This window comes from Neovison vison, chromosome 8 (assembly GCF_020171115.1).
Source record: "Neovison vison isolate M4711 chromosome 8, ASM_NN_V1, whole genome shotgun sequence".
In the NCBI taxonomy this organism is placed as follows: domain Eukaryota; kingdom Metazoa; phylum Chordata; class Mammalia; order Carnivora; family Mustelidae; genus Neogale; species Neogale vison.
Window position 1 is genome coordinate 109,524,479 of NC_058098.1, and position 24,854 is coordinate 109,549,332.

General features: G+C 48.2%; 1 protein-coding gene and 1 pseudogene across 1 annotated transcript; both read right to left on the minus strand.

Moving 5' to 3' along the window:
• Nucleotides 1-4,034: 4,034 nt before the first annotated feature.
• On the minus strand, nucleotides 4,035-4,721 carry LOC122915470 (annotated as a pseudogene).
• A 4,831-nt stretch (nucleotides 4,722-9,552) lies between these two features.
• Nucleotides 9,553-14,807, minus strand: NEURL3 (neuralized E3 ubiquitin protein ligase 3). The gene is made up of 4 exons (XM_044262519.1): nucleotides 14,771-14,807; nucleotides 11,452-11,937; nucleotides 10,412-10,480; nucleotides 9,553-9,770 (listed from the first exon to the last, which is right to left on the minus strand). Exons 1-4 carry the CDS (start codon nucleotides 14,796-14,798, stop codon nucleotides 9,604-9,606), a joined length of 750 nt encoding a protein of 249 aa, XP_044118454.1. The 5' UTR covers nucleotides 14,799-14,807; the 3' UTR covers nucleotides 9,553-9,603.
• Between the last annotated feature and the right edge of the window lie 10,047 nt (nucleotides 14,808-24,854).

The following is a 24,854-nucleotide window of genomic DNA, read 5'->3' on the forward strand; positions in this document are numbered from 1 at the left end:
CTGTGCTCACCTGGCCTGTGACCAAGCATTTCTATCTCTGACCCATGGCCCTGTTTGGAGTCTCCAAACCCAGCAGATTCCTGCCATGTGATCCCATGCCGCTCGTCTCAGGGAAGGAAGTGGAGTCTCCCTGTTTCTGCCGCTTGTTGGGCCCCTGCTCAAAGAGTTGTGGCGTGGCCTCACTGTGCCACAGATCATGGTTTATGGCAACCCCGAGCTGAGAGCTCCCTACTTGGCTCCATCTCTGCAGCTGGCTTCCCTGCTCAGATACCTGCCACACTTAGCCGCACCCTCCCATCTTCTTGTGACTCCCAGGGTCCTGAGACCACATTGTCCCAGAGAGCATTCCACCCCCCCAACACACCCCACTCCCGCTTAGCCACTAGAGTGACATCCCTCACAGGAGCAGACTTCTAAAAGTTCAGATTTTGTGCTCTGAGGCTCTGAGTTGCCGGCTGACTGGAGGCTCCCTCCCTCACCCCGCAGTCTATCTTCCCATGTATCACCTTGGACTCCCTTCTCCACACATCCTACCTTGCAGAAAGTGGTTGCTTTTCTGTTCACAGAGTTGCTGCCCTTCTTTTCTTTGATCTCTAGTTGAGTTCATTGGTGTTCAGAATGGTTTGATAGCTATCTAGCTGAGTTCCTGGGACCAGATGAAATTTAGGTCTCCTACTCTCCTGCCATCTTGTTTCTCTCCGAGGAAACCACCCCTAAAAGGATTTTAGACCACCCTGGAAGGAGATCTCCACCCTTTCCCAAGTGACAAAAACTTGATTGGATGCCAGACTCAGGGAGGGTTAATCAGATTTAAACAGCCCACAACAAGCTCAATAAAACTTAGAAATTCCAGTGGCAACCCTCTCAGGTCCCCGCCCTCCTCAGGAGATTTGTATTATCACTTTGTTATGGCTCAATAAACCTTGCTTTGCTGCTAGAAAAAAAAAACCTTTTGTAATTTTTAAAATGTTTACTAATTTATTTTTTTTTAAGTAATCTGTACACCCAACTGGGGGCTCAAAACTCACAACCCCAAGATCAAGAGTCTCGTGCTCTATCGATTGAGACAGAGAGACGTTCCCTATTATCCTCTTATTTCTCATAGGATTATGCTCAAAGTTTGGTGGTTTTCATGGAGTAAGATTCAGGTGTTTGAGAAGCATAGAATTGTGGTCTCACTCTAGCACCAGAAATGACCAATGCTACATACATAGCAGAAATCCAACCTTTCAGAGAGCATGGCTCCTCAGCTGATACCTGAGTTCTTTCTAAGTCAGCAGGAGGCAATCTCCTCCTATCTGCCCCTGTCCTAGAAGGCCTAGGCATCGTCCATTTACATTATCTTGAGGAATCTCAAGGCAAGCCTGATCATGGCCTGCCACAATTTGTTTTCTTGCTCTTTGAGTTTGCTTAATATCATTTTCTTTTCCTTTATTTTCAGTCTTTTCAGATTTTAAGGGCATCTCTTAGAGATGATGTAACTGGATTGTATCCTAGAGTGAGTGGGTGAGTGCGTGATTTATTTATTTTGCCCAAACTGAAAAATCCCTGTCAATCAATAAGTAAATTTAACCCATCACATTTATTATGAGTATCCCTCTGTTGGGACTTATTTCTACCTACTTTTTGTTCTTTGATTTAATTTTCCACCTTTTGTTGGATTGCTGGAATTGAAGTTCTATTACTTTTCTTTTAATGGTTTGGAATTTATATTTTCTGTAGTCTTCTACGTTTTGTTTGTATGTTCTTTGACATATCAACTAAACTTATTTTTTTCTCATTTTTATTGTTAATAATTACCTATTCCTAGTGAGAAAGGAAGCTTAGCTTGGTTTTGCTGCTCTCCATTCCACCCATGATGATATCATCTGTGGTTTTCATTCCAGATTATTATTAAATTTTTTTGTAAAATTAACATTTATTTAGACTAAACATTGTTTGCTTTCACTAATCACTCTTGCATTACTTTTTCTTGTTTTTTCTTCTTTCTGAAACAACTCCTCTAATAACTTTTTCATAAAGTATCTGTAAACCAAAAAGTGGGTCTTTTTATATGTGAGAATCTCATTTTGCCCTCATGTTTGAATGAAAATGGCCTGTAAATTTTTAGATTTCAAAATTATTCCCTCATCAAAATGGAGACTTAAGGTCTGTTCATTTTTTATATATAAGTCATATTTCAATAAAATAAAAAACCCTTTGAAACCTGAAGATATCATTCCATTGTCTTTCAGCAACCAGTATTATTGAGGAAAACTACTTTTTTCATGTGCCTCATGTTCTTTTGTTTGTGATTTTTTTTTTTTCCTCCTTGGGTCTTTTCTTTATCCTCAATGTTCTGAAATTTCATCAGTACAGGTCAAGGTGAAGGTCTTTGTTTTCATATTCTGTTTGGCAACTGGTAGGCTTTTTCAATCTGAAGAGTCTTTCTTCAATATTAATTGCTTTATTCTTTGAGCATTTAATGCTCTATTCTTTGAGTATTCTCTTTTTTCCTTATTTTTCTCCATTTTCTCCTTCTGGAATTTTGCATATTTGAACTTCTGCATCTATTCTTTTTTTCATGTTTCACTTCTTTGTAGTTTTGCAGTGCATTCTGTTTGATTCCAGATCATGAATTGATTTATCAGCTATAATCTTTCTGCTATTCAGTCTATCTAATGAGTTTTTAGTAAATTTTTACTTTCAAAGGTACCTAGATTTTTTTCTTTTGTGGAGCCCAGTACAGGGACTTGAGCTCATGACCCTGAGATCAAGATCTGAGCTGAGATCAAGAGTCAGACACCTGACTAGCCACCCAGATGCCTCTATACCTAGACTTTTTTTTTTTTTAAGATTTATTTAATTTAGAGTGAGAGGGGGCATGAGTGGGAAGAGCAGAGGGAGAGAGAACCTCAAGCAGACTCCTTGCTGAGCATAGATCCTCAACTCAGAGCTTGATCTCACAATCCTGAGATCATGACCTGAACCAAAACCAAGACTCAGACACTAACCCAAATGTGTCACCCAGGCACCCCACCCCACCCTGTACCCATATTTTTTGATGAAATGTCTTTCTGCATTTATATTTGTCCTAAATCCCAGGTCTGCCTGCTCTATTAACTATCTTTTCCAGATATAAAATCCTCTTTTTGTTGAGCTGGGTATCTTTCCCTCCATGATGTTAGCTTTTCTTAAATACTTGGTTTTTCTTGGGTGTGACCTCCCCCTGGAACTAAGATTCCTTGTTAGATTGAGTGGTTTGCTTGCAAGAGGGAGTAGGATAGGCATCTGCGAGTTGTACTGCACCTGTTTAATATGATCATGAGAAATAGATGGCATGGGCTGCTGGACAAGATGAGTCAGCAATTAGCCTTCTGGATGTTGAAGCTTCTGTTGCCCTGAAGAACCATCAGTGTTTGGGTCTTTGTCTTGCCTCTCTCACCCACACATACACCACCAGTGCTTTTGGCCATGGGAAGACACCTCCTTGGCTTACTGCCTGGCCTGAGATGAACATACCTGATCATGCATTCTGTGATGCCCCAACTATTCAGTCAGGCATGGACCTGGATGTGTAGATTAATATTTTTCATCACATTTAAAGACTTTTTTTTCTGTTTGTGGGTTAAATAGCAGGAGGTTACGGTGGGTTGTGCCACTGGCTGTTTCTACTTTTCCAGTGGGGAGTGGCCCCCTGTGGGTGCATTGCAGTGGGTAGGCCATGGTGTACAGAGTTGGAAGAGTAGGGGGAGCTGGTAGGGCAGAAGGACATTTGGGAGTCCAAGACATGGGGGACTGCTGGGTAGCACAGAGGTCCCTTCCAGTGAGTAACCAGGAATGTCATGTGGCACTGAGACTAGCGTGAAAGAACTGCCCTCCCCCAATTCCAAGGAGCATGCTGTTGCTAGCAGTAGTGTGAGGTCGCCATAGGCCCACTGTGGCCCACCCAGTGGTCTTGGTTCAAGATAGGGCTGAGGATTGGCGAACTTCAGCCAGAGGTTCTAGATCATCTCCTTGCTCAGGTAATGGTTGATGAGGTAGATCTGGTCCTCTCAGAAGGAGAAGATGTGGTTGGAGAGCCAGCTGGAGCTTTGCAGGTCTCTCCCAAAGGGCTTCTCTACAATGACACGGTTCCAGCCTGTCTGGTTCATGCAGGTGTCATGGATGTTCTTGATGACTGCCTAGTATACAGTGGGGTCAAGGCCCGGTAGAAGAGGTGGTTGGCCTGCTGCCCCTTGTGGAGGGCATTCTTGTGGCTGTTGAGGCACTTGTAGGAGATGGTGTCCTCTTACTGGCCAGCCATGTGGGAATTGTGGGCAGAGAACACCTCCAGCTTGAGCTTCTCCTCTGGGGTGGCTTTGAAGAAAGGTTTGCTCTGTTTTCACATGTCTGCCATTGTGAGGTGAGAGTGGTATAGCCCACGATGAAGGTATTTTGGGGCAGAAGGCCATCCTGGAACAACTGCCAGATGGTGTAGTAGATATTCTTGGCTAAGTTGGCTGATGCATCCATGATGATGAAGATACGTTTACCAGATTGACGGAAGACATTACCCTGGTACAGCTCTTCCTTAGGCTGCGCCACACCCCCCCCACCTTCCTTAACCATTGGGGATGCCTATGACCGGCTGAGCAGACCGGCTGAACGCAAGGTGTGGGTGGAGCCTCAGAAGTCCCTCCCCTGGGGGCAGGACAAGCCCTTAAATTTTGAAAATTTTGGTCTATTTTTTTCTTCCCTTTTCTCTGTTTTCCTTCCAGTATTTCTTTCTTTTTTTTTTTTTTAGATTTTTATTTATTTATTTGACAGAGAGAGATCACAAGTAGGCAGAGAGAGAGAGAGGAGGAAGCAGGCTCCCCGCCGAGCAGAGAGCCCGATGTGGGACTCGATCCCAGGACCCTGAGATCATGACCTGAGCCGAAGGCAGCGGCCCAACCCACTGAGCCACCCAGGCGCCCCTTCCAGTATTTCTATTATGTGTATGATGGAGCACTTAGTGGTACCTCACAGGTCTTTAAGGTCTTTAAGGCTTTGTTCATTTTTTGCCATCTTTTTCCTTTTTTCAGACTGGATAATCTGCATTATCTTCAAGTTCATTGCTCCTTTCTCATGCAGCTCAAATCTCCTGTTGAACCCCTCTAATGAATTTTTTTTTCAAGTATCATGCTTTTCAACGCCAGAATTTCTATTTGGTTGCTTTTATGATTTCTGTTTCTACTGATATTCTCTATTTGGTGAGACTGATAACATGCTGTCTTTTAATTCTTTAGATATGGTTTCCTTTAATACTTTGAACATATTTATAATAGCTGATTTAGGGGCATCTGCGTGTCATGGTCAGTTGAGAGTGCAATTCTTGGTGTCAGATCTGGTAGTGATCTCAAGGTCATGGGATCAAGCCCTGCCTTAAGCTCTGTGCTCAGTGCAAAGTCTGGTTGAGTCAGTCTCTTCCTCTGCTCCTCTCACCCATGTATGCACTCTCTCTCTCTCAAACAAATAAACAAATCAAAAAAAAAAAAATAAAGGCTCTGTCTAATACAGATGGCCATCAGACACATGACCAGTTGCCCAACATCACTCATCATTAGGAGAAATGCAAATCAAAACTACAATGAGCTATCACCTTACACCTGTCAGAATGGATAAAATCAAAAACACACATAAAAACGAGTATTGGGGAGGATGTGGAGAAAAGGAACTCTTGTGCACTGTTGCAGGGAATGCGGTGCATTTCTGGTGTGGCCACTGTGGAAAAACAGTTTGAAGTTTCCTCAAAAAATTAAAAATAGAACTACACTATGATCCAGTAATCACACCACTGGATATTTACCCACAGAATACAAAATACTTAATTCAAGAGAATACATGCATCCATATGTTTATTGCAGCAATATTTACAATAGCCTAATTGTGGAAGCAGCCCAGTATCCATAGATAGATGAATGGATAAAGACATGGTATATATATATAGTGGAGTATTATTCAGCCATAAAAAAAGAATGAAATCTTGCCATTTGCAAGAACATGGGTAGAGATGGAGAGTATAATGCTAAGCAAAATAAGAAAGAGAAAGCAAATACCATGTGATTTCACTCATGTAGAATTTAATAAACAAAGGAAAAAGAGAGAGAGAGACAAAGCAAGAAACAGATTCTCAACTATAGAGAACAAACTGGTTATGGAGTGGGGGGATGGGTGAAATAGGGGAATGGAATGAAGAGTACACTTATCGTGATGAGCACTGAGTCACGTAGAGAGCTGCTGAATCACTATATTGTATACCTGAAACTAAATATAATACTGTATGTGAACTATACTGGAAATAAAACAAAAAATTGGGGCACCTAGGTGGCTCAGTCAGCTAAGCGTCCAACTTCGGCTTGGGTCATGATCTCAGGGTCCTGGGACTGAGTCTTCATCAGCAGGGAGTCTGCCTCTCCCTCTGCCTCTGCCCCTCCTCATGACTCATATGCACATGCACTCTCAAAAACACATTTTAAAAAAAAATTTTAAAAGTAAAATAAAAAACTAAAAAAAAAAGAAATTAATTAAAAATTTAAAAAGTCTAGTAAGTTTGACATCTAGCCTTCCTCAAGGGCAGTTTCTAGAGACTGAAATGAGTCATATATATATATATATATATATATATATACATATATATATATATATTTTTTTTCTCTTTGAAAACCAGATCCAGCAGGTAACATAATATGGCAACTCTGAATACAGACACCACTAGTACCACCAGCACCAGCACGCCTGGCGGGCTTTACTACTACTGTTATCTGTGTATTTGTTTATTCAGTGATTTCCCGGACTAATTCCGTGAGGTCTATATTTCCGGTAGTGTGCAGCCACTGATGTCCCCACTGGCTTAGCTTAATGGTCAGATAATGATTACAGAGATTTACTTAAGTGCTTTGAGCTAGAAAATCTTCCACTTCTTGCCTGGGAGCTCTGGGATTGAGGCATGCCTTCAATGCTCAAGTATTTACAGCTTTGTCTTAGTCTTTACTTCTTGCTTGTACAGGACCTCAAGGTCAGCCAGAAGTGAGAGATTGGGGCTCATCAGGCCTTTCCAGACCATGCATGTCTTAGTCTTTGAGATCCCCAGAAATACACCAGAGCTTTTCAAATTCCCCTAGGTACATCCAATTTCTCAGATCTCCTTTTTAAATTTTTGGCTGGGTTCATGTTTGCCCCTCAACTGGTATTGCAGTCTTTGGCAGCTGTGAGGTTAAGCAGTTGAAGCTGATTACATTTAACAAATGCCCTGGAAATAGGGGTTTTCCTGAGCAGAGAGCTTCAACTTGGATTAAATAATAACACTCTGTAGATCAGGTTTTTCCAACGAACTGTCACATAGGTCAAACAGTGATGATGTTTGGGTAACGGAACTTTCTGCATTACTCCCAACCCAATCTGTCCCCTCGAGCAGCTGCTAAGGTTGCTGGTTTTCAAGGCCACTGTGGAGATGGGGCTAGAGGGGTGGCAACAGGCCAAGTTAAAGCCCCACAGACCCCATGGTTCTTAGCAAAGTTGAGTGGTTTCTCTTGGATAAACCCCTCATTGGATTGTTGTAATCTAGAGTTATGGAAAAGTTGATTTTATAATCTTGCCGATATTTTTGTTGCTTTCATGGAAGAATGGATTTACAGGACTCCTTACTCCACCATTCCAGAAGTTCCCAACTCTCGTTAGAGATAATTTCTAAGAGCAAGCTTGCCCGGGCGTTTACTAACAAGAAGGTGTTCCCTGGAGAAAGGAAGACAGCACTGCCCTTGCCCTAGAGGCATCTGGATTTAAAAACAAGAAGACACAGCGGGTGCCTGCGTGGCTCAGTCATTAAGCATCTGCCTTCAGCTCAGGTCATGGTGCCAGGGTTCTGGGATCAAGCCCCACATCCAGCTCCCTGCTCAGCGAGAAGCTTGCCTCTGCCTCTGCCTCTGCCTCTCCCACTCCCCCTGCTTGTGTTCCCTCTCTCACTGTGTCTCTTTCTGTCAAATAAATAAGTAAAATCTTAAAAAAAAAAAAAAAAAAGACACAGGGTGAAAAAGAGATTCATAGAAGTCGTTCCAAGATGCTGGGGATGACATGGGGGCCTTTGGTAAAAGTCAGTGGGCTGCCAGGACTCATACCCTATCAGATCCCTGATACCTAAGCCCATCGATCTCTTGGCTGCTTACCCTTAGGAGATGCCTTTTTCAGGGGAAGGGAGATGCTGTATTTTGAGTACTTCATCTAAGCTACAAGTTTCATACTCAAGATTATCACACTTACCAGCATAGAAAATGATCATATTTCCATTTTACAGATGAAGAAACTGAGGTTCACAGGAGTCAAGTCACAAGACCAAGGCTAGACCATTCGTGAGTGGTGGACACCACCAGTGAACTTGGCTAAGCAGAGGCGATCCCACTCCAGAGAGTAAGCTATTCCACTGTCCCCAAACCCACTGTCCTGATCCACTGGTTGGCAATGGTGTGGGTAGGGAGGCAACCCATGAACGTGCCCAGGATCACAATTTTGAGCACAATAGGCTGGAACCGCCCTTTTAGTCCTCTCTTTCAGGAGATACCTCCTCACTAGCCCCAGAGCGAGGAACAGCAGCAAAGTAATAGGTATGGTTTGTCCCAACCCAAGCACCTGCTGTGGGGGTAGGGGTGGGGCTTATGGGTCAACTCCTCCCTTCCTTTGGGAGCCAGAGCCTCCTGGCAGTCCGCTCAGATTAAGGGTGGCAAGGGCAAAGCCTGGCTGTGACTTCAGGGCTTGGAGCACAGAGCTGTCCCCTTCTTGTGCTCAACAGAATAAAGTCCACAGGCCTGAGTGACCGAGCCCTACTCTGTCCACCGCAAGCCTAGGGTGTGTCTGCAGAGGACAGAGGGTATGTTCCCAAACGACCTAGCATCCCCACAGCCCACGGCTCCATCCATACCCTGCCCCAACTGCAGCAAAGGGGATGTACTCATTACAAAATCATGCACGAGACAAACTTTATTTGGACCCCTCCGAATCTGGCAAGGAAATAAGCACCGTCACAACATCACAGTCCCGTGTGCACAAACATCTTCAGACATGCTGTCCGCTGGGACTTCACCACCACCCTGCGAGGCGGGCAGGGTGGCTAACTGCCGATCTGCTTTATGGAGGGCTTAAATCAGGGGTGACTCAGCTTCTACACAGGCGTGTAAACATGCCATCCAGAAGCTTCCCCGCATCTGCTCCCGGCTTCTTGATACCCCGGCATGGGCTGTGCTTCTCCCAGATCCATGCCCATAGCAGAGGTTCCTCCACTCTAAAACCGGGGATCAGGCTGCCCCATCTCTGAACAATGGCCCTTCTCCTTGACGTGACCTATGGGGACCAGGACTGCTAGGTCTACGGTGGCTGCACTGGTGGTTAGGCAAAAGCCTTGGCAAGCCCTGGGCACCAGTGAACTTGGCTAAGCAGAGGGCCCAGTACTGAAGCACCAGGGAGACAGTTCTGTTGAGGGCAGGAAAAGGGGCTGGCCCCAATGACCTTTTAGGGAGAGGGGAAGCGCCATGGCCTTCCTGCTGCCCTCTTCATGCCAGACCTGCTGCTGACCAGCTTTTCTGACGCCTCCAGAATGTGGGTGGGGGGACCTCATGCGGGGGCCACGGCCTTGATCTCCCAACGACACACAGGGCACTTGGCTGAGTCCCTGAGGACCCGACCGGCGCAGGAGCTGCAGAAGTATGCATGACTGCAGGGAAGAAGGCAGGTGTTGGCAGCTCGGTCGAAGCAGATTATGCACTCCAGTTCTGCTGTGGCTGGGAAAGGGCACAACACAGCTGGGACACACGGGGGCAAAGGGTAGGCCCCCTCCTTACACTACAACTACAGGGTGGAGAACCATACAGTCCTACTGGGCCAAATACTAACCTCACGAAAAATGCTTACAACATAATCAGATGGAAAAAAAGAAAAAATTGGGATGAACACCATCATGTACATACATATGTATACCATAAGATTCCAACTTAGTAAAAAAGGGAAACAGAGCACAATTCCCCCACAGACATAGGACTACAAAACAGTAGGCGCAAATCCACCTAAGAGGTAATGGGTGATTTTTTAAATTTCCATATTTATTCTTGAATATTTATTTTATTTCTGCTTGACCTATCTTTTATTATGAACATGGACTGCTTTTTAAAGCTGGGACAAAAGGACATTATTTGTGCATGAATGTGCTCTTGTAACTTATAAAGTTAGCCAATGTTCTAGAAGGCAGAGCTGTTAAATTGTTTTTAGGTTTCCCGTAGGCAGCGGCCAAATCTTTTGGCCTAAAGCCCATGGGAGACTTCGTGGACCTGGACAGACTTTCATGAGGCCCCAGAGCCGGGGCCTCCCCTGGTGCCTCTGGTGCTGGAGTCCCCGGGAGTCCCCGGGGCTGGGGGGAGCCACTCACCCTGAGGCTGCAGAGTCTCATCGCTGAAGGCCCGCTGCATGGTGGAGGGGATGACGCTGGCTGTGGTATCTGAGGCAGAGAGGGAGACTCAGGGCCCAGGGAAAGCAAAGCCAGGGTGCTCCCGCCCCACCCCCACCAGCCCCACCATGTAGTTCCATGGGCTGCAGTGCTGGAGCTCCCAGCTGATCTCAGGGTCCCGGCCATCCCTTCCCAGTTTAACCCAGCAGAGAGTTTATGAGGCTGTAGATTCTTTTTCCTAAATCACCCCACCTAACCCCTCCTTTAGACATCTGCTCTTTGCCCTACTGTTGCTGCCTGACTGGAGACCCTCAGCGCTATTGACCTTCCTAAACACAGACGTGCATTAAAATCCCCCCAAAGGCCAGGAAAACAGGTGCTTGTACCCACAACAGACCTACCAAAACAGGTGCCCCAGGGGTGAGGCTTCAGCAGCTGTGACAAACGATTTTAAAATGGGGGGGTGGGGGGGGAACGGGGCAAAAGGTCTGCTTGTGTAGACCCCTGGAGGACCCGCACAGGAATGCCAATATTTCTTTTTATGGTTGTTTCTTGTATCCACTGTCCCTGAAATCCACTTTCCTTCCAGGTGGCTGGAGGGATGGTTCTTGTTTTTCCACTCATGGATGGAACGGCTGACTTTACCCCCATGAGCGGTCTTCCTGTGTGCTTTTAACCCTCATACCTTTGCTCTCCATACTTGACTCTTGCAAACTCCTACTTAGACAGCAAAACCCAGTCTCCAAATCTCCCTTTGGGAAACAGCCCTTTAACAGATGTTTGCAGTATAGCATATCTTCTTAGCATTCTCTAGGGACAAGGTTGCCCTCCCTTTGTCTGGGTCTTGTCCATCTGGCGTCCCTAGCACCCATTTCATATCTGACCCTGGGCAAGAGCTGATGTGAAAACTGTACATAAAGAAATGAACGGATCTCCCCATGGCTGTGGGTGGGGGCGTGGTGTCACTTGAGCCTCCACCTCCCACCCAGGGGCGGTGCCCAGGTCCCCGCAGGTTGCCTCACCCAGCAGCTCGATGGCCTTGGTGGTCCCATACACATCCATCACGGCCCAGAGTGGGGCGTCCAGGGGCACGCCCTTGCGCAGCAGGAGCCTGGGCCCCGCGTTGACCCTGGCGTAGAGCCGGCCTCGGCAGTTCACCCAGAAGTGGATCACGTCCCCCAGCAGCGCGCTGCCCTCGGGCAGCATGGCCGCCCACGTCGGGCTCTGCTGCTCCAGGTCTGGGCACACAAAGGGCGGCAGGCTGGGCGCAGACACCTGTGCGGGGTCCAGGCGCGTGAAGCCCACCCGGAGCCCGCCGTACCAGCGGGTTTCGTGCCATAGCACGCGCAGAGCCACCGGCTCGCCGGGCGGCACCGGTCGCTGGCTGAACACGATGCCGTCGTGGAACGTGGCGCACCTCTGCGCCGTGCACCGCCGGGCGTCCAGATGCACCTGCACGCCCTTAGCCTTGGCGTGGAAGCGGAGCGTCTCTCGCGGCGCCTTGGCGTCTGTGGGGGTAGGGGCGTCAGTGCGGTCGGGACCCGGACCCATCCGCTCCCCAGAGTCACCTCCACATACCCCCCATCTCCCTGGGGCCACTGCTCCTGCCCCCATCCAGGGACCACCGCTCCTCCCCCAGACCTGATTAAACCCTGGTGAGGAACGCCCTTTGCGTGCCCAGGATCTGAGTTCCACCATGAACTTCCCCAAGCCTCAGGGCCCCTCGCGGAGGGATAGTGTAAAAATTAAAGGAACTCCTGCCTGTGCCGGCTCTCAACACCTGCTAATGGTTATTGGCATTAAATAGAAAGAGCAGGTTTTAGAAGCGTAGATATAATATGATCCAGATTTTCTTTGACACATGTTTATATGTTTATATATTCTATCTGTATCTAGAAGCAACCTGAAAGGAGATGGAGCTCCTGATTGTGGTGACCTCTGGTGGATGGGTCCTGGTGTTTGTGCTGTCTTCCTCTCTGTCTGACTTTATCATTGTCCCACAGAGAACCTGCACCATTTGTGAAGGCCATGGCCACAAATAAGGGTGACTTCCTTTTCTAGTAGGAGAAAGGGGCCCAACAGTCCCCCCACAGAGTGAGGTGGGGAGAAGGGACACAGGCTAGAGAAGGAGCCCCAGGTCTGCCCCTCAGAATCCTGGGCTGGGCCAGCCAAGACCCAAGGCTGGACTTTAAAATCAGGGGATGGGACACCTGGGTGGCTCAGTGGGTTAAAGCCTCTGCCTTCGGCTCAGGTCATGATCCCGGGGTCCTGGGATCGAGCCTTGCATTGGGCTCTCTGCTCAGCGGGGAGCCTGCTTCCTCCTCTCTCCCTCTCTGCCTACTTGTGATCTCTGTCTGTCAAATAAATAAATGAAAAAAAAAATGTTTAAAGATTTTATTTATTTATTTGACAGACAGAGATGACAAGTAGGCAGAGGCAGGCAGAGAGAGAGGAAGGGAAGCAGGCTCCCCACTGAGCAGAGAGCCCGATGCAGGGCTCGATCCCAGGACCCTGGGATCATGACCTGAGCCGAAGGCAGAGGCCCTAACCCACTGAGCCACCCAGGTGCCCCTAAATAAATAAAATCTTTAAAAAAATCAAATCAAACCAGGGGACTTCCCAGCTTAACTCCCCTCAGCAGCCAAGAGAGGAAGTTCCCTACTGAGTAGCCCTTCCCCTCCAGCCCCAAGCCTGAGCCTGGAGGAAGCTAGTGAGCTTCCTGTCGCACAGCCATGGGCTTCATCTCTCTCCCCTCCACTCTTTCCTCCTGTCCTGCTCTTTCTGGGTTGGAAGATGGAAGCTGAAAACAGAAGGGAATTTAATCAGAACTTGAGCCAGACCCCAATCCAAAAAAGCAAGGCCCTCCCCTCCCAGATCTCATCAGTTTCCCTAGCCACCCTTCTCTGACCACTTACAAGCCTGTAAGATTCTATCAGGTCACAAGGAGGGGAGGCTAAATCCAGTCAGGTACAAGGGATCATCCCCTTGAGGTCATAAGGAATCTGTCCCTGATGGATACAGGCCAAAGGCAAGCCTACCACGGTTCTCTAACCCACGGCTTTAGAGACAAGCTCTCACTCTGGCCTGAACCCTGTTATCCAAGTTCACCCCTCCCTCTCCCAAGCCCCCTGCATGACTGTCACCCCCTTCTGGTATACCCTCATGTCTCCCTTCCTTTCTGATAGTCTGCCCAAGTGCCTTTTCCCGGAGGCTATGCACAAGAAAAGGGGAGTCCCCAGGTAGGCACAGACGGTGACCAGGAGCCAGAGTCGAGGGCCCTGACATCAGATAGACTGTCTTTGGGCCCACTGCAGAGCCACTGAAGCATCCAGGAGGCTCTGTGGAGGGAGCCACGTCTGATGTCTGATTCTAGTCCCATCTCTGTTGCTTGCCTATGCAGGCCACTGCCCCTCCGGGTAGGTCTCCTTATCCACCAATGAATTGATATGTATGGCCAGCCACGTCCCTGGGTCTCTAGGCACCTTGCCTGGAGATCCTGAGTTAATGGCCCCCTTGGGCAGGCATTGTGACTTTTGGAAATCCCCCCCCCATGCCTCCTCCCCCCATTCAAAGAGAATCTTTGGAGTAAGTCTTTTGGAATCAGAAGTGATGAGGGTCCACCCTCTGCTCAGCGAGGACCTCCCTGGATCTTCATCATCTCCATCACCACCCCTCCAGCCATCAAGCCTCTTGGGTGCCAGGCACCTTTGAACCCTTACAGCATCCTTCACTCTTCCCACAACCTGCAGGGAGGCATGCAGAGGGAGCTGAGCTGGGGCGCTTCTGCACCACTCCGCAGCCAGCAGCAGACGAGCCCGGGCCCAGCTCCAGCCCCTGCACTCCCAGGCCGTCTCCTTCATGGTACCACTGTGACCTGAAATCCACAGCTGCCACAGAAGCAGCAGACCATGGCTTGGTCCCCACCCTCCAGATCACATCCCTCCCCACCTCCCCAGCTCTGGGGGCTACCTGCTGCTGGGGTGTGAGCCTCTGGGGCACCTCAGGAGCTAAGAGCTGAGGCTCCAGGCTCTCTGCCTGGAAAAGAGCAGGGTTCTGAGATGCAGTCCAGACCTCTGGTGATAAAAGCCCAGGGTCTCCACCTCCTGCCCTGAGCGCCGAGGGCACTTTGTGGTTTGAGGTGAGGCTCTCAGAGAATTACAGTGCTGGTAACCTTTTGGTTATGCCTCTGGCAGCCCCATAAGCTGGCAGGGCTTGCATGGGCCCTGGCCTGCAGCTGAAGAAACTGAGGCCTCAGGGAAAAGTGAGTCACCCAAGGTTCCACAGCTTCCCCTGTCCTTCTGCATCCCTGGTCTAGGGACCAAGCTTAGGGCTCCCACTTACCAGCCTGGGAGCAGAGCTGGGCCCCCATCAGCCTGGGGTCCTCGGGTACAGGTCCCTGGGTCTGGAAGGAATTGTCTGGAGAAGGCCTGTGGACAGGTTTCCAAAGATTCAGTGGGTCTCCTTGTTATGGGCCAGGATCATGTTACAAGGTTGATGATTAATTAGAGGTTGCTGTCACGGGTTATGATATCAGGGGAATTTCCTGATGATTGCCCCTGGCTTGCAGCAGACCGGCCACAGCTGGCTGATCGAAAGGAAGCAGGGACTCCCCTGATGGCTTGGGTAGGACTTGGGATAGACTTCTCCCTTACTTCTGACCCATCGTTCACAGCCCAGCTGTGCATTATAATTGCCTGCGGCATATTAGTAAAGCACTCACGCCTAGACCTGCCCCAGAGACTATGATTTCAGTGGCCTGGGGTAGGCCCAGCATTAGTTTTTTTTTTTTTTCCCCCCCAAGATTTATTTATTTGACATAGAAACAGCGAGAGAGGGAACACAAGCAGAGGGAGTGGGAGCGGGAGAAGCAGGCTTCCCGCTGAGCAGGGAGCCTCAAAGCCGGGACCCCGGGATCATGACCTGAGCTGAAGGCAGACACTTAACGACTGAGCCAGCCAGGCGCCCGCAGCATCAGTTGTTTTTCAAATCCCCCCAGATGACCCCAACGCTACAGATCCAGGCACACCGTGGGTGCTTAATCAGTGTTGCTCAAGTGGCTTGAATGGAATTAGCAGCGTCCCCGGACCTGTGGAGTTGCCCCAGCCTGGGTCTCAGGCAGAGAGGAGAGGGGTAAGTCAGCAGAATGGGAGAGGTATTGATTGTCCCCCCAACCCTGCTGGAGTTTCAATTCCACTTTCCACACTACAAAATGCATACCGTCCCGCAGGAGGTCATGGTGGAGGCCCGCCTGCCTGCCGGTGTGTTAGCCAGCCGTGCAAAGAAGTCAAAGGTCAACCTTAACTTCTTGATCTCAGGGTTGTGAGTTCAAGCCCCATGTTGGGTGTGGAGTTTATTTATAAACAAAAACAAAAAAAGTCAGAATCTTCTGCCCAGCCCAGGAAAGCAGAGATTGGTAGAGGGAAAATGGCTTATTCTGACCAGTGCTTCTCACACAGCCGCAGTCAGTCACGGTATCGCCTGGGGAATCTTATTAAAATGTTGATTGGTTTTGAAGGCCTGGGGCTACAGGCTGGGATTTTACTTTTCTAACGAGGTGATTCTGCAGAACCGACCTCAGCTGGCAGGGCCCAGGGTTAGTTTGGAGGCTAATTGGTACCCTGGCCCCCCCACCTCCAGGCTCAGCCCTTCCCAAGACCCCAGATCAAGGCCATGATCAGTGACTACTCTGAACTCAGTTAAGGGGGTGGATCCCCCATGTCTGTCCCCAGAGAAGCTGGGGACAGTGGTGCTGGTGACTGGGCTGGGGAGGCTGTTGAAGTGGGAAAGGATGGAAAGTCTGGAGACCCAAGTTCTGCTTCCTGTGCTTTCTTGCCCTCCCCTGTCCTCCCGTGGCCCCGGTGTCCCCATTTGTAAAGTAGGAAGCCAAGGTGAGCTGGTTTCTGGGCCCTTCTAGCCCCCAAATGTTGTGATTCTAGCCTTGACAACAGATAGGTGACAGTAGCCCGGCTCCAGCTGCCCTCAGAAGCTGTTTCCTGGACACTGGACCTTCTCTTCCACACCACACCCCTGGTCGGCCTCCCTTGGTTTCCCCAGCTACTGTATCTGAACCAAGCCCATAGAAGCCCCCAGAACATCTTCAGTAAAGAAAGAGGCTATTTGTTGGTGTGGCACCACCCAGGAAAATGGGGAACTAATGCTCCCAGTCCCAAGCTCCCTGATGGTTTACAAGCAAGGGTTTTTAAAAGATGAAAATCCAGGGTAAGGGCCTGGGGTTTTGGATCATGCTGATTGATTAGGGATTATGTCGGCTCTAATATTTCCTTTTCTTTTCTTTTCTTTTTTTTTAAGATTTTATTTATGAGAGAGAGCGAGCATGCACAAGCAGAGGCAAAGGGAGAAGCAGGTTCCCCACTGATCAAGGAACTTGACATGGGACTCAATCCCAGGACCCTGGGATCATGACCCAAGCTGAAGGCAGATGATTAACAGACTTTCCTTTAACAGTATTTCCTTTCTTGATCACTAGGTAGCTCCTTGACTGTGATTAGCTGGTGCTTCTGCTCAGGTCACCTGGTCACTCCGTTTTCGGGGCCTGGGATTGGGGATAATTCTCAGCAGATTGCATTAGTGCTGTCATCTCTAGAGCACAGGGGCAGAAGTTCTCCATCCTGGAACTATTGCTAAGCTACAAACTATCTTTCTTATTTTTTTCTTGCAAACATGGCACATTGTGTTCGTTTTCTCAGGCAGAAGAGAGTCCCATGGACTTCCTGGGATGCAACTTATTCTTATTTCCTGAGGCATTTTTAAAGGTTTTTAAAACAGTAACTATGGGGCGCCTGGGTGGTTCAGCCGGTTAAGGGTCTGCCTTCGGCTCAGCTCATGATCCCAGAGTCCTGGGATCGAGTCCCACATAGGGCTCCCTGCTCAGCGGGGAGCCTTCTCCCACTTCCCCTCACCCCACTCATGTTCTCTCTCGCTCTTGCTCTCTCTTTCTCAAATAAATAAAATCTTTTAAAAAATAATAAAACAGTAACTAAGGGCTACAGGACTTTGGCCAGAGGCAACTAGGAGCCAGATGTCTGAATCGTGAGGTCTGTGGGGGGCTTGCATCCCCGGTGTCACTATGTCCCTTCCACCCCTCTTCGCTTAGGCCACTTTGCAGCCTTCTGAGCATTTAGTGGTCCTCCATGTCTGACTGTGCTGACCCCACAGTAGGAGTTGTGTGGATTGTTGCTAACGGGTTGCCTGAGTGAGGCAGATGCCACCTCAGTGGAGTCCTTCCCTCCCCTCCAAGCGACCTACGTAACTGTTGTGCGCATTTCCTCCCCGACAGTTCTCGAGCGCCCCCTGGTGGCTGTCTTCAGTACTGCAGGATGTTTTGAAGCCCTCAAAGCTGGGAGGGGCACCGCCAGGCAGGGAGGTCAGAGGGCTGAAGTTTCTGAGATCTCCGCGCCTCCTCTCCTAACCCTGAGGCTCCTCATAGTCCCTCCGTCCCTCCCCAGGGTTCCCTCACTGGCTTTCAGCTCACTGGCCCCGTCATTTCAAAGGGTTTCCACAGAAGCCTTTCCTAAGTAGCCTCAAGCGCTCTGAGAAGCCGGCTACGGGACAGCGGATTCAATCCCCACCGCACAGCTGAGGGAGCTGAGCATTTGCCCAGGGTTCACGCCAACTGTGATGGAGCAGAAATGGGAAGCCAGTGGGAGCCCAGCCCAAACTGAGGACAGCTAAGCAACCCAGCCCCTTGTCTCTCCGGCCACCAGAGCCCTGGGACCCTTACCTTATTATACTTGTCTGTGTTCGGCTTCCCCGCTGGAATGAAAGCTCAGAGGGCAAGGGGCAACCATGCCTAGAAACTGGCCACTAGAGAGATCAGGGCCATGTGCACAGTAGGTGGTCAGCAAGGATTTGTCAGTTTCTTCTAAAATTGCTGGTCCGCCTACCTAATGACCCAGAGATGTCACTCCTAGTGGAATGCCTGACAGACTCGGTGCATATGTCCCCAAAGACCAGTACATGAATGCTCAGAGCAGAGTTATTCATAATAACCCCAGACTAGAAACAGCCCAAATGTCCATTGTGCAGGACACTCTGATGTGCTGCTCAGATCCCGCTTCAGGAATGAAGAACTTCCAGTGGCTGGAGTGCTCATGAGGTCAGCTAAGGTTCTTATGCAAGTACCGTAGTCTGGCTCTCTCCCCGTCCAGTCCTATTTCCACAGGTGTTGACCCCAAGAATACCGCTAATGAGTCCCGTCAGTAATCTCTGTCTCAGGAGCTTCTCCCTGGGGAATCCAGCCTCCCATACCCATCGACAGGAGAATGGAAAAATATTGTCACGTAGTCATACCATGGAAGATTTGTGGCAATAAAAATAAGCAAAATACTGTTAGCCACAACAACATGGTTAAACCTCAGTGATGAGATGTTGCCCTAAGAGAAGATCCAAAAAGGCCCCACTGTGTGCCTCCGCTTTTATGAAGTTTAAAAACAGGCTAAGTTAATCCGTGGTGTTATAAATCAGGGTAGTGCGCAACTTTGGGAATTTCTGACTGGGAAGGGGCCCAAAGGAGCCTCTGGGGTGCTCGAACTGTGCTCTATCTTGATCGGGTGATATAAAGACATATGGAAAAATTCGTCCAGGTGGACCCTCAAATCGCATGTTAATTGTTCCTTAATTACATATTGGCTAAATTTCCTTCAAGCCCTAAAACTCTGATTCTGAGTAAGGTGATGAAAGATGGAGTAGCCACACTTGGAAAAATCTGCCCTGAAAAGCCAGAGGGTTTAGCTAGCACTGCCGCCTGGTGGGGAGAAACGGAACTGAGTCTGATCCCCTGAGGGAAACGGTTGGGGACCACACAAGCTCCAATCCGCCACCCTGGGCACTTGCCTTCCTTCCTCTCCACTCGATTCCTGCTGATGAGCCCCCCAACAACTCTGGGAGGCCACCATTCCTCTGGGTCAATAGATAGACTCCTACCCTGGTCCTTGGGGTCTGGAAGTCAGGAGAGGGAGCCTAGGGTGTGCCAGCCAAGTAGCTAGCCCCTAGTTAGGTCTGTGCTGTTCCCTCCATCCTGCTGCCCTATCCAGATATTTCTGGGCCCTGATTCTGCTGTGGGCCTTCACTGCCCTGGGCTCTCTGGCTCTTTCCCTGCCAGCACCAGGGCACCCTTCATGGTGTGAGTGTGGAGTCCTTCAGAGAGGAGAGCCAGAGGAGGGAGTCACCCTAGGTGGCCAACTGGCCGCTCAGAGGTAAGAGAAAGGGGAAAGGGAGAGGTCTGGGTTTGGGGATGGTTTCCTGTTTTCCTTCTCCCTGTGTCCCCCTTTACCCACACACATGTGTCTGGGAGTCTGTCCTGAAAGTTTGTGGCAGCTGCCCTTGGGGTGTCGTGTGTGTGTGTGTGTGTGTGTGTGTGTCTGCGTTTAACAAAAAATTTATTAAACACCTCCTATGGGGTGCCTGGGTGGCTCAGTGGGTTAAGCCGCTGCCTTCGGCTCAGGTCATGATCTCAGGGTCCTGAGATCGAGTCCCGCATTGGGCTCCCTGCTCAGCAGGGAGCCTGCTTCCTCCTCTCTCTCTCTCTGCCTGCCTCTCTGCCTACTTGTGATCTCCTTCTGTCAAATAAATAAATAAAATCTTTAAACACCTCCTATGTAGCAAGTACTGTACTAATTTCTGGGCAACCAGAGATTGAAGAAAACCTACCTCTTGTCCCTCAGTCAATTCAAGTAAGCCCCAATACTTAGGTAAATGCTATAAGAATACCAAACCGAAAACCCAGGGCCTATGCACTAGGGGCTTGTTATGTCCAGGGAATGGGTGAAGGTTTTGTGGAGTAACAGATGTTAAAATTGATACCTGTAACACAATTAAGTCTTCAACAGCAAGAAAGGGAAAACAGGCATTCCAGGAAGGAGGAACCGCATATGCACACACAGAAATGTAATTGTGCCCAAAGCTATCTGGTTGTATCCGTTAAGATCAGGATTGCCTGCATATAACAGAACATCCAAAGGAATAGTGGCTTCAAGGAGATCTGTTCATTTCTTTTTCACATAAAATAAGTTGAATGTAGGCAGTCAGGGTAACCGTGACAGCTCTATGGCCATAAGGAGCCTGGGGTTCTCTCTACTTTTCTGCTCCACTATTCTAGCATAGGCCTCCAGACTCAAGGTTACTTTGTGGACCAAAAGGGCTGCTGGAGCTCCAGTCAGCACATCAGTATTACAGGCAGCCAGAAGGAGACAGACCCAAAAGGGCATTCCTCTCAGCTAAGTCAACTCCCTCTAAGCCAACTCACTGGAAGGTTTATGTAACATTTTCATTGACATCTCATTGGCCTAAATTTTGTCATGTGGGCACAACTCACTGCTAGGGAAACTGAAAAATGTAGTCCTCATTGGGGGAGCTGCTAAAAGTCAGGGTTCTCTAGTGAAGGAAGAAAGAGAAAATGCATATTAGGCAGGCAGCAAGCCCTACCTAGCCCAGTGGTAGAGTGGAACACTGGTCCTCCAGAGCGTGGACAGAGCTGGCAGCAAGGAGCTCAGTCACAATGGCCATGCTCAGGAGGGTTGGACTTGATTCTGTAGAAAATAGGGAATAGCCACAGGATTCAGAACAGGAGCCTTGGGTCAGGGGCCTAGAACAATCTGCTTTGGGGAAAGATCCACCAGGCAGAGCAACACAGGATGGGGCACAGGTGCAGAGCACCAGGAGTGATGGGTTGGGGCAGCAAGGAGGAGTCAATGCAGGGCTGAGGAGGGCACAACAGGAGAGCCGAAGTCAAGCCCTGGCAACAGTGGGGGTGATGCCAGGTATCAGGGGAGGGTCCCACACCTGCTGAGAGCTAGTTTCAGAGGAATACAAGTCTGGGAAGAGATCTGAGTCTAAGATGACTGCAAGCCATCAGGTTGGAGGGCTCAAGGGCACCTGGGAATCCAAGCAGAAGCTTAGGCAAGAGAACAGGGCTGGGCAGGCAGGTCATACACTGGTGAATAAATGAGATCAGTGGGGCGGGGTGCCCAGGTGTTGAGCTGGAGGAATGGGATGGACCCTCCAGAGTTACTAGGCAGGAAGGACAATGGAATGGAGAAGTGAATAAACTCGAGTCAGACAGAGCTGGGTTTGCCACTTAACAGCCATCCCCTGTCCCAGGCCAGTGGATTGCCCTTCCTAAGCCTCAGCTTTCTCATCTGAGAAATGGAAACAAAGGGGCCCACCTCGAGGGCAGATGGGGTTGAATTGGTACCTGTTTAGCACAGGGGACTGCGCTTATTAGCAACCACCAGCCCTTACCATTGAAGGGGCAGCCTTCCCCTTATTGGAGGGGACATCAGTGCATTTCTTAGGGCTATGGCAGTGCCCTACACTTTTCCTGCTGGAGGACAGGTCCCCTGGAGCCCTTTGTAGGCTCACTGGGGAGTGAGTCTCGAGCACTGTGCATCTCCAGAGCCCTGAGGACCTCTGACCCAGTCTGGCCAGTGCAGCCCCTGGCTCAACCACATGTCTGGGCAGGAACATGAGCAGCCCAAGGTGGTGATCTGGGTGAGGAGTTACGTATTTGCTAGAAGGCAGTCTAGCAGGAGGTGAGGGCCAGCCACAGACTCCACAGAGATGATTCTAGGTGGACTCGGTCCCTTTTTGGGAAACTAAGAAAGACAACTGCTGGCACAGGGGTAGTCAAGACGGGGCACAGAATACACCTTCCCTTCCAAGGGCACATCCAGGAAGGTTCCAGGGGCCCCTCACTTCAGCTTGCCTCCCGTTGACCAAGCTTGATCATGTGGCCACATGCGGTGACAAGGTCTAGGAAATGTAACCTTTATTCTGGACAGTCCTGTGCTGAGCTAGAAACTGGGGCATGCCATTGCTATGAGAGGAGAGAATGGTGATCGGAGGAAAGCGAGCAGTCACAGGGTGCAGGGAAAGAGAGAGAGGATGGCAGCCAGAGGGCACCAGGTGAAGGAAGGGAGGCTTTGAGCACGAGAACCCTAGCACACGGGTACAGGGACATGTGTGTGCTGTGCCCTTAGGAAAAAATCGACCCACTGACCTAGAACTGACAGTGAGTATTGTCTTGGCTTAGGGCTCCCAGTGGGTGAAAAGATTCCTGGGAAAAATCAAGACTTAAAACCTGAAGTATTCATGGAAGTAGCACCTAAATTTATGCTATCCGTGGGGCGAAGAGTTCCCAAGCTGAAAAATTAACACAAAATATATTCCCTTGCTGAGTCCTTGGAGCTGTTCATACAAACAATACAGAATAGATCTCTGAGGCCATTTTCACAACCCGGGACACACTGGGCTCCCGTGGAACAAAACAGTCTCACTGAAGATGAGCTCACAAACACCAGTTACGAATCACACGAAGAAACCACCTACTGTGAAGGAGAGCTGGCAAGTACAACAAATAGAAAGATCATTATCCCCAAGAATTTGGGATGACAGAACAAACTGAAAAGAATATCACAACAGGATGTTAAAATCATTATAAAGGGAGAAATAAAAATGATAGTAAAAGATTAGGATGCTTTGAAGAACAGATTGAATGGATGAAATTTTGCTAGATTGGAAACAAAATTCGACTCTTCAGATTCAGAAGGCACACTAAATCCTAGGTAGGATAAATAAAAATAAATCCACATATAGACACTGCAGAACACCAAAGAGACAGTAAAAGCAATCAGAGGGAAAACATGGCTTACTTAAAAAGGAGCAATAATTATACTGATTGAAGACAATTTATCCACAATAATAGAGGTTATAAGAGAATCTTATGCATAAATGTATAAATCTTTTTTTTTAAAAGATTTTATTTATTTATTTGAGAGAGAGACAGGGAGAGAGAGCATGAGTGAGGAGAAGGGCAGAGAGAGAAGCAGACTCCCCGTGGAGCTGGGAGCCCGATGCGGGACTCGATCCCGGAACCCCGAGATCATGACCTGAGCCGAAGGCAGTCGTCCAACCAACTGAGCCACCCAGGGGTCCCTAAATGTATAAATCTTAACAGTCATTGATTTGGGCATCCTTGTGTTTATTGCAGCATTATTTATGATAGCCAAGTGATGGATGCCATCCAAGTGTCCTTCAGTAGATGAATGGATAAAGAAGATGTGGGATATATACACAATGGAATATTACTCAGCCATAAAAAGAAATTTTTAAAATTTCTAAAATTTGCCATTTGCAACAACATGGATAGATCTAGAGGGTATAAAACCAAGTGAAATTAGTCAGAGAAAGGCAAATACCATATGACTTCACTCATATGTGGAATTTAAGAAATAAAACAAATGAACAAAGGAAAAAAGGGACAAACCAACAAACAGATTCTTTCTTTCCCCAAAAAACAGACTCTTAACTACAGAAAACAGATGGGGGGTTACTGGAGGGGAGAGGTGTGGGGGGAGGGGGAACTAGGTGAAGGGGATAAAGAACACACTTACCGTGAAGGGCACTGAGTATTGTATAGAATTGTTGAATCACTATATTGTACACCTGAAATGGATATAACACAATATGTTGATGATACTGGAATTAAATTTTTAAAAATTAAAAATAGAACAGAAAGGTCACTGATTTATACCACCACCACCAATAATAAACAATTTGAGATGTTAAAAATAAGGTGAAATAAAATAATAGATAACAATGCATGGAAAATGAGAGGTGGGTAATTGGAGTTGAAGCTTTTCAGAGCTTTGGTGTTACTGAGGAAGAGCAGAAAGACACTGATTAATTTTGTCCTTTGTTAAGTCAGATAGGCATAACAGAGCTATAAATTAGCCTCTAGAAGAATAAAAATACAATACGCACTATCCAAACCAGTATAGGGAAAAGGGGTGAAAATAAAGAAAATATGACCAATCTATGGGGCACCTGGGTGACTCAGTGGGTTAAAGCCTCTGCCTTCGGCTCAGGTCATGATCCTGGGGTCCTGGGATCGAGCCCCGCAGGGAGGCAGGGAGCCTGCTTCCTCCTCTCTACCTTCCTCTCTGCCTACTTGTGATCTCTGTCAAATAAATAAATAAAATCTTTAAAAAAAAAAAGAAAATATGACCAATCTAACAGAAGGTGGCAAAAGGAGACAAGCAAAGCAAGAACACGGTAAATATAAGAAAAATAAAAGAACAAATTAAAAATATATCAATAATGACAATAGATGTAAACAGACTACATTTGCCACTTACATGGCAGAGATTCTCGGACTCTGTTTCCACCGCGTTAGTTATAGGCTGTTTCAGGAGATATGCCTCAGACATTCCGACCCAGAAATATTGGAAGCATTTTTGTACTAAGCAGATACTAATCAAAAGCAAGATACTATAGCAGTTTTAACACTAGGCAAAATAGACTTTTAACTGCTAGGGGAAAAGGAGGCATTATCTGATGGTAGAGAGAATAAGTCACCAATAGACTATAACAATCCTCAACCTGATTATATCTAATATCTTCAAAATAT